Genomic DNA, 19,501 nt, shown 5'->3' on the forward strand with positions numbered 1-19,501 from the left:
CACCACAAATAAAATAAATCCCAGGAAAAATTGGATCCTTGCCACCTTTGAATCCCCAACCTCCCATAATCTGATAAGTGTCTTCACAATTACTAGCACCCACAAAATAATTATCAAAAAGTGTATTATCTCTTCTAATACAAAGCTTACCACTAACTGGTTTATCTATGTGAATTGCAACATTATCAAAAGTTTTGCCATTAAGCTTCTCATCTTCTCTTTGCCAGAACCTAGATTTAGTCTGCTTAACTAATTCGTTTCTTTTATAAATTGCTCTCCTCTCCTCAACAAGGTTCAGGAAATTCTTGCCTTCAGTACTTAGTTTACAAGTTAGATTATTCTTATAAGCATATTCATAAGTGAGTTCGTTAGTTACTAGGAAAAATTCCCTCATCTGTTTGGCTTTTTTATGTTTATTCAAAACACTCTCAATTTTTAAGTTCGCAAAAATCTCATCAAAATTTGAATAATAGTATTCTAAACGTCCAGTCTGATAGAACAAACTAGCTAACACACTACATGTTATACCATATGTAAGAGGAAGCATATTGTATGTTACTCCCTCAGAAACAGAAGCAGGTAACTTTACACAAACATAGCAGTCTTTAGCGTCCATTACTTTAACATATTCTCCTAAAAGCCTTGTGAATGTATTGCTTGAAAAATCACTAATAGATTTGTCCTGATGAATTTCAGGTTTGTGATCAATAACTTTACTTGTTGCACTATGTTTGTTTTGACTAATTGAAGCTTTGCTTGTCATATTGACTTTGTGTAAATGTTTGTTGATTTCAAAAGGAATAACAACAGCTAAAACTAACCAGAGCAGAATTAACACGAGCACACACACCAGAGTCATCTTACAGCATCTCTTGAATATAGAACACTTTGAAGTACTCCGTTCCATAACGTAAGGCATTTTTTTTTTCAAACTTTGTCTTAGAAGATAAAAAGAACAAAAAATTATTTTAAAATATTACATTTTTTAAAATGTACACCTCTCTTTTTAAAAGAATTTTTTTTTCTTTTTTTAAATTTTTACCCTAACAATGTATCTTCGACCTTATGTCACAAACAATTTCCCAGCTAAACAAGTTTTCTTCGACCTTGTGTCACCTAACACAATTTCTTCGGCCTTTTGCCAAACAATAAAATAAAAAACCTAATTTAATAAATCAGTGCTTCAATCATTGTCACTAATTTCTTCAATTTCATCTTCCTGGCTGCTACTATTAATCTCAATAATAGGAGGAATTATCAGATAAGTCCATTCAGGAGACCTATATTTCTGATTAGGCTTCACAACTCCCTTAGTTTTTCTAGACACTACTTCTATTTTCCTCCCTTTTTCGGCTTTCTTTTCAGGCTCGTTTTGACTAGTGATTTCATCCACCTGCTCTTTAGATTTTTTAATTAGCCTGACTCTCAATTTTCCACTTCCACTTGGCCACAAATCACCTTTTCTCAAGATCTTTCTTTTCGGTTCTGAAACATTTGTTTCTGACTTCCAAGATCTTTTCTTTACTTTTCCATCTTCATCATTAACGTCACTTTCTCCAGAGTCACTGTCAGAAATTTCAATTCTTGACACAGGAACTTTTCTACTCGGCAGTTTCACTCCGTTAGGAACTATACTTTGTCTTCCATCACTGGTACTTGGTAATTCGTTCTCCTCCTCTTCTTCAATTACCTTCAGCTTCCCAGTTCCAGGATTACCGTTCCTTCTTTCAAAGCTTAGTTTCTGCTTTTCGATACTCTCCTGGTCAGAAATTTCTATTGTCTCAGTTTCTCTGTCTTCAAGATTTTCAATAGATTTTATTCCATTTACTTTCTTGACTGAATCTTCTGCTACTTTCTTTTCTAGCCGATCTTCATTCTCAGAATCTATTTCAATAACTTCCAAATCTTTTCTTGTCAACTCTCCATTCACAGGTACAGTTTCCAGATGTCGACCTCCTTGTCGATCTTCAAAATCTGGAACTCTCTCACTTTCTACTTCAGAATATGAATCTTCTGTTGAATCACTTTCTTCATCAGAATTATCAGGAGTAGGCACTGGAATAGTATGACTGGGATGAATCCACCTTTTCAATCCTTTACATTTTACTGCATTTGTAGTGACTAGAATTATCTGCCTAGGTTTCTGCCACCTAGGGACCAGACAATTTCTTCTTCGATGAACTTTTGTCCTGACCCAATCTCCAGGTCTCAGATCATGAGTCTGTACTTTTTCATCTGATTGTGCTTCAGTTCCCACCTGATTAGACACAGAAGTCACTACGTCAGACAGTCTCTTGCAATATTCTAAAATAGCACTGTCATTAATGCTCAACAGTTTTCCAACTGGAACAAAAGCTTGTCTCATGACCCTGCCCATTAAAATTTCATGAGGACTCAGACCTGTCTTCTTATCAGGTGTACTCCTTAATGACATTAGAACTAGTGGAAGAGCATCTGTCCACTTTACACCTGTATCTAGACACATTTTTCCAATCCTGTTCTTAATTGTTCCATTAATTTGCTCAACAACTCCAGATGCCTCTGGTCTGTATGCACAGTGTATTTTCTGCTCAATATTTAATGCTTCACAAATTAATTTCAAAAGTTTGTTATCAAAATGACTTCCTCCATCACTTTCAATAGTGACAGGGAAACCGTACCTCAGAATGATTTCTCTAAGCAACAGTTTTGCAACTGTAACTGAATCACAATGTCGAGTAGGAAAAGCTTCTACCCATCTTGAAAATAAACAAACAATCACAAGAACATATTTCAAACAATTGTGTAGGGGCATCTCAATGAAATCCATTTGCAATCTGGTGAAAGGACCACCCTCTCGACCTGTAATTCCTGTACCTACAATTGACTTTCTGTTTGGGTTCATTTGCTGGCAAGTTAAACACCTCTGACAAAAAGACTCAGCGATAGTTCTAAATTTGGTATTAAACCAAGTCTCTTTAAAAAGTCTGATCATGGAATCTCTTCCAATATGGCCAGGACCATGATATAATCTGGCCATGTCAGCAATTAAACAATTAGGTAAGACTACTCTGCCATCTTTGTAAGTCCATACTCCATCCTCATCACGTGGTCTACATTCTGCCTTTAACCACAAATTCTTTTCCTCATAATCAGCTTCATTTTGCAAATCCCTGATTTCCTGCCATGTTTCCACTACTGATGTTCGCATCAATGAATTTGAATCACATTCTTTGCTTTTTTCCCGATTGTAAGCACGACAATTTTTTGCACAGTATTTTGCTGTCTCCTCAGCATAAGCATTACCTTTGGAGATAAAATCCACACCTTTTGTATGTGCTGCACATTTAACCACAGCAATTTCTTTAGGCAATTGTATAGCGTCAATCAATCTCTTGATAAACACTGCATTTTTAATTGGTGATCCTGCTGAAGTTAAATAGCCTCTCTGAGACCAGAGCTGTCCATAATCATGCACAACTCCGTACCCATACTGGCTGTCAGTTATTATGGTAACCCTCAAATCCTTTGAAATTTCGCAAGCACGAATTAAAGCAATTAATTCAGCCACCTGTGCTGAACGAATTCCTTCAAGACATGATGCTTCTTCAACATCTGCAACTGTGCAAACTGAATAAGCTGCTTTTAAAACACCTCCTTCTGACCTCAAACAAGAACCATCCACAAAGTAAAAAAAATCTGATTCAGGCAAAGGAACATCTTTAATGTCCTGCCTAGGTTTGGTGCAATATTCCATAACATCCAAACACTCATGTTCCACATCATTTTCATCAATAATTTCAGAATTAGGTAACAATGTGGAAGGATTCAGATTCACACATCTTGCAATAGAGACATTATCTGCTCCCAGAATTATTTTTTCATATTTAGTCAACCTACTGCTAGTTAAATGCTGAGTTTTACCTCTTGTCAGTAATATTTCAACTGAATGAGGCACAACAACTTTCACAGGAAATCCCATTATGATTCCTTCACTATGCTCAAGACTGACACTTGTTGCAGCAACTGCTTTTAAACAGCCTGGTAAGGCTTTAGCAACTGGATCAAGAACTGCAGAGAAACATGCAATGGGCTTCTTTAGATTCCCATGTCTTTGAATGAACACAGACAATGCACATCCCTCTCTTTCACTGCAATAAAGTTCAAAACCTTTCTCATAATTTGGCAAGCCTAGAGCTGGAGCTTCACACAAGCTTCTTTTTAGATTTTCAAAAGACTCAAACTCAGCTTCGTTTAAAACAATTGGGTCTTTTACATCTGATTTTGTCAATCTCTGTAGTGGCTTCGCAATTACCGAAAATCCACTTATCCATTGTCGACAGTAACCAACCATTCCCAGAAACATTCTGACCTGTCTTTGTGTTCTTGGAGGTTGCATTGCTTGAATCATTTTAATTCTCTCAACTGTCACTTGTCTCTTTCCCTTTGCAATTCTGTGACCTAGATATTTTACTTCCTGTTTACAAAACTGCAATTTAGCTGGAGACACCTTATGTCCCTCATCTGCTAAATGATTTAACAGTATAATTGTGTCTGTCACACAATTTTCTCTTGTTTTAGCAGCTATCAACAAATCGTCAATATACTGCACCAACGTTGACCTGCCAGGTAAATCTAGATCTTCCAAAGATCTTTTTAACAGCTCATTAAAGATAGAAGGACTTTCTGTATACCCTTGAGGAATTCTACACCATGCGAGGGTCCTACTCTGGAATCTGAAAGCGAAAATTTCTTGACTCTCAGGATGTAATGGTACAGTAAAGAACGCATTGCAAAGATCAATAACAGTATACCATTCTGCATCATGTGGAATCTGATATAAAATGACTGCAGGATTAGGAACCACAGGACAACATGGTACGGCAATCTGATTAATTTTCCTCAAATCCTGAACAATCCTATATGTTCCATTTGATTTTTTAATTCCCATAATAGGTGAATTACAAGGACTGCTCTCAATTTCTTTTAAAACACCTTGCTTAATACATTTTTCAATCACAGGAATAACTCCTTCAATTGTCTCTGCTTTCATTTTATACTGAGGAATATTTGGAAATTCTATTCCCTGCTTTAAAGTAATTTTGACTGGATCGACATGTTTCATCAGACCCATCTCATTTCCAGTCAAATCCCAAATTTCAGCCTTTACTGTTTCTTTGAGCTCTTCTGGTAAATTATCTTTTTCAAATGTAGGAAACTATTTTGTTTCTTCTGTTTCTACCAACATCATAGTCATTCGATACAAACCATCTTCCTCCATTGTTTGCAGTTCAACTCCCTCAGGAGGACAATATATTCTGCAATTCATTTTACACAATATATCCCTCCCCAACAAATTCACAGGACTACTGTTACAAACCACAAATCTGTGTTTGTCTTTAAAATTTCCAATTTCAACTGGTACTGGATCAGTTAGATCCGTTCTGATCTGTTGATTACTTACTCCTACTACTTGGATGGTTTCCCCAGAGAGAGGTAGGTTTTCAATTTCCACTGATCTAACAGTAGAACGGGTAGCACCAGTGTCCACTAAGAAAGTGATGTCTACATCATTAACTTTCCCATTTACAAATGGACCAGACTGGTCAACCTCAAGAGTGGCTCCAATAACACACTCTTCCCCCTCTCTCGGGCACCGTCAGAAGTAATCATCAGAATCACTTTCTTGTTGCTCAGTTAACAAAAACTGTCCTGAAGCATTTTGTACAATTTGCCTTTGGGATCTTATTACCTGTTCATCTCCTTGAAATCCCACACTTGGATTATATTTTTGACTTCCCCCACAATTAGGAAAAGGAGGTTGCGGTATTTGATTTTGCTGGTGATTCAATTGGTTTTGGAGCTGTCGCTGAAGACTCAAATCATTTAAATTCTGTTGCAACTGTAGCTGTCGCTGCAGATCAACATCACTCTGCATCTGTGGATTTAACAATGGACTTTTTAAATTTCTAGGTGGTTTCTTACACTCGTCTCTCCAATGTCCAATTTCTCCACAATTGAAACAAGGTAATTTCTGTTTTAATTCTTCAACTTTAGGATTACATTTTCTGTTAATATTAAATTTAAATTTTCCTTGACCCTGATTTGAATTTTGAGTTTGAATAAAATTAGTATTTTTATTTCCAAGACTAGCAATCTGTTGCTCAGCCACTTTTACTTCAGCCCACATCGCTTTCTCCTTGAGCTTTTTCTGCTTCACTTCTAACTCATCACTGCAGTATTTAGCTTTTCTTAAAATGTCATCAACAGAAAGTGATTGCCAACCGACAATATTATTTCTGATCATTTCTCCAACCTCTGGTCTGAGACCATAAACGAATCTATAGATAAAATGACTCATATTCTTTTCATCCAATTTCTCATAGCCACTGTATTGTTTAAAAACTAACAGTAACCTCTCATAAAATGAATGAACTGATTCTTTCGGTTCTTGATTAGTTCTATCTATTTTAACCCAGTCAACCTCTTTTGGCGGAATTTTTTGTTTTAACCAGTAAATCACTTTTTCATAAAAATCGATTACTATCGGAGCTGGAACACCTGTTTCTTTATTTCGTTCAGGTTCCTCTTTTGACCAACTTATAGAAATTTTACATTCTGTCCAAAGATCTGATGGGACAACAATGTCAAAGAATCCATCCAAATCAATCCACAGAACCTTTGAGACTTTTATAAACCTGTCTACCTGACGGTACCACTCAACAGGCTTTTCTCTTAATCTAGGAAAGTCATTTGTAAACAACAGAATGTCTTCTCTTGACCAAGGGACATGAACATACCCTCCACCTGCAATCTCTCTCATTGGAAACTGTTTTGACAATTTTTCTAATTTCTCATCTTCCTTCTTTCTTGTCCATTTCACTCTCCACTTACTCAACTCACCTAATTTTTTGATGTAAACAATTAAATCTTTTATATGCATTATTCTTCCCATTGAATTCAAGTGTTCAATATCCTTTTCTGTAAAATCTAATCTATAATGTTTTCCAAAATTCTTTTGCCTGTTCAAATCAATTTCAAGTTCTGCTGCCAGTTCTTCTAATTGATCATATTTGTTTTTTGTTTTCCACTGAATACTCTTACAGATGAACAGGAGTTCATCATCACGATAAAATTTTAAACTGTCAGGACCAATTGTACCAATAATTAACTCTTCTAAATTAGCTTTTAATTTTGCAACATCAAGTTTAGAAATTTGTTTTCTAATATCAGAAGTTTCGGCATCAGATTCTGCACCCATTGGAGATTTTGAAAAAGAACCTTCATTAAAAGTTAAATCAGGCATTCTAGTTTTGGCAGAATTAATTTCAGATAAATCTGAGTAAAATTTTTCAGCAACCTTTTGAATTTCAGCATTTAGAGGAATTGTTAAACCTGATTTAATATTTTCTTTTCGTTCAAAAACAGGCTGAACAGGACCAATCCTTACTGGAACCGTCACAGCTTCCATGCCTTTCGTTATTTGTTGAATTAATTTTTCTTTTGAACGTATATATTCAGAAGTATTTTCGATTTCCTCATCCTTAATTTCTCTTAATAAATTTTTAGGAGGTTCTCTATCCTTCGGAATTAACGAAAAATGTCTACCTCCAATACAGACATCAGCATTTGTTCTGGTTTCTGAATTTTCCGGAATTTCAAAACATTCAGAATTATTTGGGTATAGTTTAGAAGATTCACTAATTGGAGGTGCACTCGGTGTAGTCTCTGTAGAAACCATCGGAGTAGACCATGATCGAGGAGATCTCAAAGGCTCATTTCTTTTATTAGAAGTAAAAATTTCTTCTAAAACTGCATCTTCAGTCTCATTTTCTAATGGAGCATTATTTTTCTTTTCAGTTCTTTTTTCACTAGGAGATCCTAAAACCATTTCTCTAATTAAATAAAGTCCATCACTCATGCTTCCTTGTCTCCACATTCGCATTCTGCCTTCATGAGTTTCCCTTCTATAGCTTGGTATAGCTTGGTATTTTAGGAGGTCTTTTAATACCACTCGCTTCTCTTTGTAGTTGAAACATTTCATCCTCCCATTCAACTAAAGCTTCAAATTGAGTAGGTCTTGGCTTTGGTATAAGAGCATTCATCTTTTCTCTTAAATTTCTTAAAACCTTTACATTAAAAGAACCATCGTCCGGCCAAGTCAAAACACCATCATCTTTTGTGTAGTGTTTCCAAATATCAAACCACAAAACAGTATGATAACCATATTCACCTTCCATATACGCTGCAGGTGTTTTATATTTATGTAGTAATTTACCACCTCGCGTTTCTATTTTCTTGTCAGGTGAAATAAAAATTTTAAGTTTCTGAAGCAACGTAGGCTTTTTCTCAACATGAGTTATCATTTTTAAGAATCAAATTCAATAAAATTGTTCTAAAATTATTTCCGGGATGTTCCGCAAAGTCAGCCAATCCGTGCGCGAAACACACCAACAAACCAATCAGGATTGAATTACGTCACTACTTTGCTCAACCAGTAAATATGAAGTTTTTCTGAAGAGCCAATCAGTTTACAGCTCGTCAGAGATTCAAGAACCAATCAGAACACAGCTCGTGACGTATATCGTCCAATCACAGCGCGGCTCTGTGACGTACACAGCAGCTGCGGTTTCTCACGTCTCACTCCCAGCGCTCACCCCTCCTTCACAAAATCTTTTCACAGCGCCATTTTGAGAACGCTTTTTCGATGAAAATTAATTTTTAACAATGACAAGAAAGACTCATCTGTCTGTTTCTCTAATAAGTGATAGAATTTCAATCACACAAGGATTCTATACGTGGAATAGACGACGCTATTCTCACAGAATATACATTTGCTAATAAAGTAATCTTTTTACTCTACCCTTCAAGCAAGTAATTAATGAACTCGTTTTCTCTCAGAATGCACAACTAAGTGACAATTCAAAAGTTCGACTTGAACATAATTACAAAACAATCACGCACTTTCAAACGGAAAAAGACCCTAAAATCAAACACACATGAAATCCGTACAGGACTCTCACCTGTTTATAGATATCATGCACCGTTAATAAAATAAACGACGTTATCCGTACAGGACTCTCACCTGTTTATAGATATTAAGCATGTTATCCGTACAGGACTCTCACCTGTTTATAGATAAACATACACCGGCGTTAACTTACCCTTCACTCAAGCTCGAATATATACTATTACTCTTATCACAGTGAGTTTTAGAGCGGGCTCATTGTCCCTATACTCATGCTGTTCAAATTTCTTAGATAATCCTCACTATACAACATTCACACCTAGCCCTAACATGTGTTGCACGGCCACAACACTAGTGATACACGGCGATACCACTACACTGAAACAGATCAAATGTACTGTGTGACTACCTTCTCATCACACTATCTGTACCGGTACAACTCACATATAGCACGAAAAACAAACTCAACATGTGTTAAACATCGATCCTATATCTATACCATAATACATTGATTACCATAGCAACCATCAAAATCTGCTACCAGAAGAATTGATCCAGCGGCCTATAGAAAATATATCAGAAACTATGCTACCTAACTTCACCACACACTCTAAAAATCACTACTTAAAAACATGGACACATTAATAAAACCTGACATATTTTGACCAACTGAATCATGTGGCCTAATTAAACTTATATACAACTTATATACATTTATATATATCCACGGTAAATAAACAACATTACTCAAACAAATCCTAACTATTTAATTGGCCACCATGGCGATGGCATCTAGCTAATGATAACCTGCACTCCTGAAATAACAAGACCAGCTTGTTTCAAAAGTAAGTTTTTATTAGCTATTTATTTGAATTATAAGAATATAGTTTTATTTATGCATTTTTATTAGAATCATTGTAAGTATATTTGAAAGCATCATATAGAATTTAGTTTATTTGCAAAGAAATATAAGTTTAGCATTTTCTCAAAACCTAAGTCCCTAAATTAGCTAAATAAATGGAAATAAAGCAAAGTCTTTAGGATTTCTTACGTGCTCCAAGTAAAGTCCGTCAGCACGACACCCTCATCAAAAGGTTAGAAAGCAGCAGCGTGACCAATGCACGGGGCAAGGATCTTTAAACCTTTCTGCGCTAAGCTAATCTAAGTAAAAGTAAATCTTTCCGCAAAAGTCGATGTCCCATTGGTTCATGAGTGACAAGTGACATGTCACCCCATTATTTCAAAACATCAGATCCATCACTTTCTTAGACTCCATTGTCTCTACTGTACGTGCTCCGAGGCTTCCTTTGCTTGCAACAAATTTGTAATAGTTTTTCGCTGGTTTCATTTCACTTCCTCGGATGCCAAGTTATCAAATGTTCCTTCTGCCGGTTCCTGACCTTGGCCACGTCCGACCAGAATAATGTCAGAGCCTCATCGCAGTTCAACAAATGTTACATCGATGGAAAACTTTTAGAAAGGACATCTCAGGCTTCGTGCAGAAATTAAATTCGTCATTTTAATAAGCTCGAGTGAACTAGACCCAAAGCAGTCAATTTAATTTCTCTAATGTATAAACAAACACAAGAAAATAATTAATGAAAGAAATATTATTCATTCTGTTTCCACCCTTTGTTTGCTAATTATTTTAACGCACCCATTAGCCTAATATTACCTAGCAAAAAGCAAACAAATAAAGCAGCATTTTATATCTACCAGTCTTCATAAATCCACGAAATCCTTTATGCACCTATAGAGAGTAGAATGACATCACATAGACAAGGAAAGCAAAATAAGCACATGCCACTTTTTAAAATTCAGCTGCAGTTAGTTATGACATGACAGAACGACAAAATTAATTTATTATTTTTGCACGAACAAAAAGATGCAACAGTAATGCAAGGTTTATGAGCACATGTATTAGTGTTCCCGCGTGTAAAAGTTTAATCTAAGTTGATTTAGTACAAACACATCACAAATCATTAATAGGATTATTTTATTTTATGGAAGTATGACTTCACGAGTTGGAATAAAAAGTTATTCTCTATCTCGCTCCATCAAATCGCCTCCTCTAATATATTCAAATTGATATTTGCAGATAGACTGTGCTTTGTGCAGCTTTGATGTCAGGTGGTGGTGGTTGCTGTTAAGTGACACAGAGGAAGGACTGCATTTTATTGCTCAATGATGACGAGGTGAAGCTGGAATAGCTGATTAGTGTTAGTTGTAGTCATGTTTCATCTAAAAAAGCGCACAAATATACAGAAGTGTTTTCTGTTTAAAGCATCTGCACCTAATATGTCCTGGTAAAACCCTGTTTAGACCACTGGAAGCCCTTTTCCCCCCAACCCCCACCTCCAGTTGCCACTGTGACACACTCGAACTTGTTAAGATAACTCAATATCTTCTGCCGGGTACACCCAGTTGCACGAAGGCCAAGGTAGCTCCAAGCTCACTTCACTAATTCCAAAATATCAAGTATTCTATCCAGCGAGTAATCTGCATTAAATCTTGAAAGTAGCATTTCCCTGGCCCACCGCAGCTTTATCTCCCAACCCCCAAACGCCCGCTGCTGCTTTATCTCGCCCCCCTCCCTTCAATGCCGCAAGAGTCGTCGAGAGTGTCCTGGACTACCAGACGGTGGAGGAGGGGGAAGGGCTGGGAGGGGAGACCGAAGTATCACATACACTGTGCCCCCGTCCCCCCTGCTGCCCACAAGGCGTATTCCAAATCGGCTGCAATCAGAACCAAAATCAAGCTGCGCCTCTCAGCAGCACGCTCTAGAAGCTTAGCTGCTTTAATTAAAAGATTATAAGCAAACACACCTAATAATTTAGCAATTTATACGCAGTGTCACGTAATTTGTCAATAAAACACTGACCGCTCTCAAATAAGTGAAACAATCACAAATGCATGTATTCCAGTTTGTTTTATCAGTATGGTATAGATGAGATTTCCTGTTGCTTTAACCTTTTTTCCTCACTAATTCATCTCCAGTCTAATGGTGCATAATGAATAATATATACTGTATACTTTTTAGAAAATAAAAACAATATAAAAAACAATGTAATTTACAATGCTAATTACTTTAAACCTGTCACTGCGAGACCTATTGCATTGTAAATGCTTGTTACTTAATGTCATTGGATGCTTCAAAACAAATCTAGTTACATTAAGAGCAATGACAGTAAATAAACCCAAGGTAACACAGGCAGGAAGAAACTTGAATCTTGCAAAACTTCCTCCAGAGTTCTTCGAGTACAGCGTGTCAACATAGAGCATTACACTGATGCACTTTTTGTTATGTTTGGTGAGAGGATACATGAACACACACCACTTCATGGCTGCATTAGGATTCAAGATGGCATTTCCGCCTAGTTTGTCGAAAACAAAGGAAAAATACAGTTTTGAGAAGTTAAGTATTTTTGTTTTAGTTAACAAATGTTGAGTGTCAATCTGCTGTGGCACACTCTATATATACTCTTCACAACTCTGAATTGACTTACCACCATTAGATTACAGTGTAATGGATTATATGGGAACAAGAGAATGATTCCAGCAATACTTTCACATTAAGTGGAAACCCATTTTTCTAACATTATTAGTGCGTTGTTATGTCAAGCATATCAGTACACCTCATTAGAGGGAATAATAACCAATTTAACCCAAAAGGGTACATGTCATATCGACATTTTAATTCAAAACAATGTTGAAAAGAGTAGTTCTAATCCTTTCTGCTGGTCCAAGTGATGTATAGCATAATACATCTCATTAAGTTATTGAGAATTAAAACACTAACCAGTTTCATTAAGAGAATAACATTAGACCCCGGTGTCAATATATTGAGATAAGTGAAGAATAGAACTCAAGGAGATAGCTTTGACTTTGGTTAAGTACAAGCGCCTTGAGACCCATCCGGGTGAGTAGTGCGCTATACAAGTGTTATGATTGATTGATTGATTGATTGATCCCCATATGGTCTAAGTGTAAACTGTCAAAATCAAAATTAACTCATTTATTGAAGGCCAATTTAGATCTCAATACAATGACTTCAGTTGGACTATACCTGTCAGTAATAACACCTAACATATCAATAGGCTTGAAGGCCAAAGTAGGGGTGTTGATGTACATCAATTTCAGCAAGTAGAAAAACAAGTGCAAGCGGAGCAAAAAAACATTTAGATCAGTCGATCCTAAAAAAAATGCCAGTCCGTATTATCAAAGTTTGAGTTTGTGTCTGTCCCTAACATCTTTTACATTTGCTGCAATATTTTTTCCTGCAGGCAATGCTGGAGATATTTCTTGAAATGGAAAGGACTGGACTTCTGGCTGAAGACAATTTCCAGGAGCTGAAAGATCAGATGAAGTCTATACAGCGAATTGACCTGCTTAACAAAATTACGTTTTTTGAAGAGACGAGGAAAAAAGGTAGCCTTTTTAAGTGTTACTACATTTTCTGTCAGCATTTTCAAAATCAACTCCCCCTTGGTAGGACACCCACTTAGATCAAAGAGGACAGCCAATTAGTGGACCATAGTAGCAGTGTATGATAAGAACGACAAAATGACACTCAAATTGCGATCATATAGCACGGATTTGTAATACTCTTAACATTCTCAGGCATGTAATCTCTTTTCAGTATTCAAAGAAGGGACGTATAATTGTGAACAGGAACATTTTGTATTGCTGATGTTGTGGATGATTTTTTTTCCATACCCAAGATGTACCAGTAGTAAAGATGACGGACCAGTGCAGTCCCCCATGTATCCAAAATAACCCTCTTAGATGCCAGTGGCGTTACATTGAACAATGTGGCAGCTGCCTTGCAAGGTCCCAAGTGGCCTTTGTGTAACCACCCCGGGAGAGGGCCTCCCGCGACTGCTGTATCGGTATCTTGGTGGCGTCCTTTATCACACCCATCACTCCATTCCAAAAGTCCTTTATTTTGACAGTGTCCCATAGCGCATTCCCAAATGCTCCCATTCCCCCACATCATATCCAACATTTCTCCAATTTATTAACATCAATAGCATTAAATGGAAACCAATACAGATGCCATCGTACTAACCAATTCCAGTCCATGAGTCTGACAGCTCACTTCCTTGAATTCTTCATTTCACCTCCCATTATTCACCGTAGAGAGCCATCTACCAGTTCCACCTCCAACTTGTCAAAAATAGGCCCCTTTTCGTACCTCCCTTTCTGTAGCAGGTCTCTATATTCAAGAGGTATTGTGCTTATCATCTACCCTTTGTATGAGTCTGCAGATACAGTATTGGGTCTCCTAGCTGCTGCTCTCCTCGCATGTTCCCATACCCAATGCTGGACCTGCATTTCTGTACCTTCCTCATTCCCCAAAGTCAAAATCCTGCTGAAGTTGCTCGAAACTATTGAATGACCACTACTCCCTTCTCATGCGTGTCTCTGATCTTAGTACTTCATAAGACTTCTCCGTTTAGACCAGGAATAAATACCTGATTACCCAGGATCTGTGTATATGGCGAAATAAAGGAGGGGACTCCCTGGTCCTGCCTTCAACATTGTGCACGTAATAGGAGAGTGTAACATATTTGCGGGACTATTTTTGTAGCTGAGCCAGAATACCTACCATAGGGGGCAGTCCCACTACGGTATGATCTAAGTTTCTGCTTTTGACCACTTGGAAATGTACTTAAGTTATGCCGTGTGGTAGAACCATGTCAAATTAGGACTGTCTAACCATGTTAGTTGGAGAATGAATCAGAAACCAATCCATATCTTTCCTAGGAATGTTGATTATTGAATCTTCTGATTTGTACAAACTAACTTTGACGGATACTGCACAGGAGTTCCTTAAGCAAAGGGGCAAGGATCTAGTGTAACTTGATACTGAAACTGTGGAGTGCTTCCCTACATTAATAGTGATTTGCTGGCCTCAGAGCAAATCACAGTACTGTAGGTAGAGGAGGTTTAACATCCCGGCAGGGAGTAAGAGGATGTAGGCTGTGGAGAGAGTTAATGGGCTAAAGGGAGGTAGAAGCAAACCAGGCTAAAGTGCAGAGTGCAGAAGCAGACGTAGCAAACGGAAACTGAATTTCTTGTGGGTGGAAAAAAGGGAAGTGAGGGGAACAACGCAGGTCAGAGAAGCTCCGAAAGATTGGTTGCCTCAAACAAGAAAAGCCTTTGCCGAATGTGTAGAAGAACTGCCAATTGTAGAAAGCTGATGTAGAAATTGTACTCTGGGTGGAAGAAGAAAGGGGTAAAGAGAAAAACAAAGAGAATTGGATCAGTCCCAGTGACTGGTGGTTCCCTGATCAGGAAAATGCCGGTTAGCCCTACATGTCTGAGGATAGACTGCATCTTAATAGGTAAAAATGAAGCTTTTAAAAAATATATATATATTTTTGTATGCTAAGATTTTCTTCTGTTCAGTTACTCACTGGGGAAAGAAGGTTGGGTACAGGAGTGCTAAAAAAACTCCTAGCAGACGCAGAAGGAATGGAAAAATGCTCAACACCCACCAAGTTCCCTGCATTTTCTTACTCTTAAGAGACATCCAGTCTCTAGAGAGATAGGTAATTGGAAGCCTAATTTATGAAAGGAGAATCTGACAAGGAAAAGAGGAATACAGAAAGTGATATCCAAAGTTCACAACCACTTAAATCAGCAATAAGGGGTTGAGAATTAAATGGAAAAGCTAGAAGACAAAGAGAAACCTAAGTATGGAACAAAGCAAAGCTTCCCAAGTGTTTTCTCACTTACCGGTCTTATGAGTGTTTTGCTAGGGAAAATGTTTCCCCTGACGTGGGAAGACCCTAACACCAGTTGATTGAGGATCACCAGAAACCCATATTTATTTATTTATTTATTTAAAAAGTTTTATATAGCACGAATATGACCCTTTCTGGTATCAGAGCGCTGTACATAGAGGCAAAAGCATGAATAAACTCAGTCCAATGGGGGTCACCACTGTAAAACAACAAGGAGTAAACAATAAAAATCAGGTACTCGGTAGTGAGCCCCACTAGTTCAGTTCCTTATATAGTGCAATATATTTCTTCTTACATGCAGCAAAACAATCATAGAGTCGCTCATCACAACATAGTAAAATAAATGATAAATCTGTAATCGGCCCAAGAAGTATTCTTCTAGTATAGTTCCGGAAGGGCCCTTGTGTAAAACTAACAATTTACCAACCAATCAAAAATAAATATAGAAAGATATGTTGGGATAAAAGACAAATCTGTCAACAAGGGGACTTGAAAGAGAGTACATGATGATGCGGTTAATGTTCACTCAGGAAAAGCTATTTGGTCTGTTTCTCGAAAGAGGCAGTGAAAGGATTGGCTCTAATCCCCGTAGGAAGAGTGTTCCAAATTCTAGGAGCAAGGCCGGAGAAATCACGTTTGTACTTACTTTTCTTTTTGTGTGTATGTACTTAAGTTCCGACTGAAACCAGAAAGCACAAGCTTGTTCGCCAGATAGGCTGGAGTGTTGTAATGCAGGGCTTTATGCGTGAGGCAAGCTATTTTAAAACTGATCCTGGCTTCAATAGACAGCCAGTTAAGCTGCACAAGGTCGGGTGGGATGCGATCGCGTTTTTTTGAGCCTGTGATGAGCCTGGCCGATAAATTGCGTGTGGCTCTGAGAGGGGTCATACTCACTTTAGGAAGCCCTGTAAGGGTCACCAAACCATATTCAAGTTGTGAGATCACCAGGGATTGTACTACAGGCTGTAAGTCTTATAGCGGAAGGAAAGGCTTGATTTTCTTAAGGGTGTTACGGTGAAGGTTTGCACCCCTAATAGTGTCACTGGCGTGAGCTTGCATATTAAAGTATTTGTCCTAATGATTTAGAAGAATCAACCAGATGAGTTGAGCAGTTAAGGGCTGTGAGTTGTTTTAGCCGGTGCAGAGTAGTTGTGTGGGGCAATCAGCCGGAATTATGTTTTGGGGTATTCAACAAAAGATGATTCTGGGCTAACCATTGTTGAGTTTGCGAGAGAGCTTCGTTTAAAGTTTTAATGTCCTCCAGAAAGGAGATCTTCAGGTAAAGTTGCGTGTCGTTCGCGTACATGTGGTAATGAATGTAAGAATGGTTCGGAATGACAGTGAGAGGTTCCATAAAGAGGTTGTAGAGCGTGGGCAAGAGTGTGGAATTCCAATCCTGACCAGGGTACTGGATGCAAGGGATTGGTTGAGTTTAATCCTCTGTGTGTGGTTATGTAAGAAAGAGGCAAACCACTTTAGGACTGGTCCCGAGAGGCCCATCCTGAGTTGAAGAAGCTTAATCAAGTTTTCATGTTTGATGGTGTCGAATGCAGAAGACATGTCCAGAAGGATCAGAAGACAAAGGACATTTTGATTAAGGGATTTCAGGGCGTCATCCACAATGTGAGTTAGAGCAGTTTCAGTACTATGCCCTGCTCTGAAACCGGATTGATAGAGGTCAAGTAGTTGAAATTTCTCTATATGGTTGCAGAGCTGCTTGTGGACGCATTTCTCGAGCAGTTTGACTAGTGTCATGATGTTGGTGATCGGTCGGAAGTTATTAGGATCAGATAAATCCGATTTGGGCTTCTGGAGTAGTTCTGTGCAATCTGGTAGGATAAAAGAATTCCAAGGGGCATCATTTTTGGGAGAACAACCAAGAAGTAAGGAGACTGCCTAGGGAACCACAGGCTCCACTGATGATATTAGAGGTGGCACCGTGGGAGTGTCTGGTTGCAGCTCCTGTTCAATTTATCTAGTATTTTCAGAGAAGTGCACTGTGAAGTCCTCCCCCCTAGGGAGTGGAATCAATGAAACTAGGTTGTGGTTGAAAGTGTGGTTTCCTTGCTGTTTGATGATTTCGAAAGCATCGTGGATCTATTTTTAGCACTGTTTAGCTGCTCCCTGAAATGGTCTGTTTTAGCAATGCAGATTTTTTTGTTGTTGCCTAAGTTTACAGCATTCGTCATTTAGGGAACCATTAAACCAAGGTTTAGATTGTTTGTTTGCATCCTTTTTAGTTGTTTTGGTGCAATGGTGTCAAAGATATTAGCCACAGTGCTAATGTAGTGATCAGAAAGATCATCAAGGTTGGCCATGTCAGGGGGAGGCTGAAGTCTGTTCACAGTGATGACAGTAAGATCATTGATGTTGACGTCTCTCATGTTGTGAGACAATTGTTTAGCTTTAAGAGGTTGTCCCTTTCTGCAAGTGGTATTTTCCAGTATGTGTAAGGCAATTTGATGATGACCTGACCAGTCACAAGGAAGGATATCACCCAGTTGAATGATATTGTCTCTAGCAGTAATGAGGTCGAGGGTTGCACCTTTGTTGTAGGTAGGTCCCTTACCAAGCTGAGAGAAGTTGAGATCCGAGAGGAAAGACTTAAAGGAGTTGACTAAAAGATAATTGGGGTCATTCTAATGGAGTTTGAATTCTCCGAGGAAGATATGGTATAGTTGATGCGAACATGAACTAATAACCTCCATGATTTGCTCTATGAAGAGCAAATTGTCTCCCTGTGGATGGTAAATTGTGTGAAGCACACAGATAACCTTGCCCTTGTTCCTAATTTCCATTACTAGTAGCTCACAGGAAGATAGCCGAACATTCTGTGATGTTTTTTATAGTTAGGCTGGAGTGATGAATGCAAGCAATGCCCCTCCCATCACCCCCTCCCCATTTTCCCCTGATAATCACATCGGATAATGGCATAATGAGCGGGACTAAGATGTCGAGAACAGGGGAGAAGGCCTCGCTGAGCCAGGTTTTGTTGAGAATCTGTAAGTCCAAGTCTTGCGCTAAGATGAGTGCAGAGTTGTCCACAGCATGTTTCACGGCTGAATTGCAGTTGATCAGCATTGAAATAATGTGGGAGAGGTGTTCATCTCCTCCTGATGAGCGGTAGTAATTTGGAGTAGGTTTTCCTTATTAACCGATCCGAGGTTGACCCTGGGTTCCCTGTCAGGGTCCCGGGAACTAACGGGGATGGTAATAGCGGAGTTAGAGGAGAGGAATGACCCCGTGCCATTGTACGAGAGTACAAGAGTGAGGGTGTCCTCAGCCAGGAGCTGAGGCTGAAACCTACAAGGTCTGGATTGATGGGTTAGGAAGAGGCCTAGAATTCCAACTGGAACTAAGTGGGAATCGAGTAAAGAATTGTTCGTCCCCAACCCCGCGGACTCCAGGAGGATTGTGTTGCACATTCCCAAGTGGAGGTTGTATATATATTTTTTTTAACCTTTTTATTGAAATAAACAACATAAATGACACTTCATCCATTTGTCATGAACAATACACAATGATACACCAAGAAATGAAAGGAGATATAACATCACTATTTGGTCAGATTCACGTCACTACCGACTCCCCATCGCAGAAATCGATCAGCATACAAAGCCTATAACGTTGCATAACCTTGTAACGACAGTGGAACCAGCAGCCATATTGACAATAAACAGCACAATACCTTATAAATTCAATTACTTAAAAAAAAAACAGAAAATAGAACTGAGCCAAAAGAAAAGAAAGGCAATCCACTGAGAAGTCTGTAGCCATCCTGCTGGCACTGATATCCTTTCCTGAC

At 38.3% G+C, this 19,501-nt stretch overlaps 1 protein-coding gene across 7 annotated transcripts in view; it reads left to right on the forward strand.

Moving 5' to 3' along the window:
- LOC144822547 (caspase-8-like) overlaps positions 1–19,501 on the forward strand; it is a 235,519-nt gene that overhangs the window by 133,412 nt on the left and 82,606 nt on the right. For all 7 annotated transcript variants that reach the window (XM_078680206.1, XM_078680210.1, XM_078680209.1 and 4 more), the window contains one exon: positions 13,231–13,375. In XM_078680206.1, the coding sequence (XP_078536332.1) occupies positions 13,231–13,375 (145 nt within the window). The remainder of the gene's footprint in view (positions 1–13,230; positions 13,376–19,501) is intronic.

This window comes from Lissotriton helveticus, chromosome 3_1 (genome assembly GCF_964261635.1).
Source record: "Lissotriton helveticus chromosome 3_1, aLisHel1.1, whole genome shotgun sequence".
Classification (NCBI taxonomy): domain Eukaryota; kingdom Metazoa; phylum Chordata; class Amphibia; order Caudata; family Salamandridae; genus Lissotriton; species Lissotriton helveticus.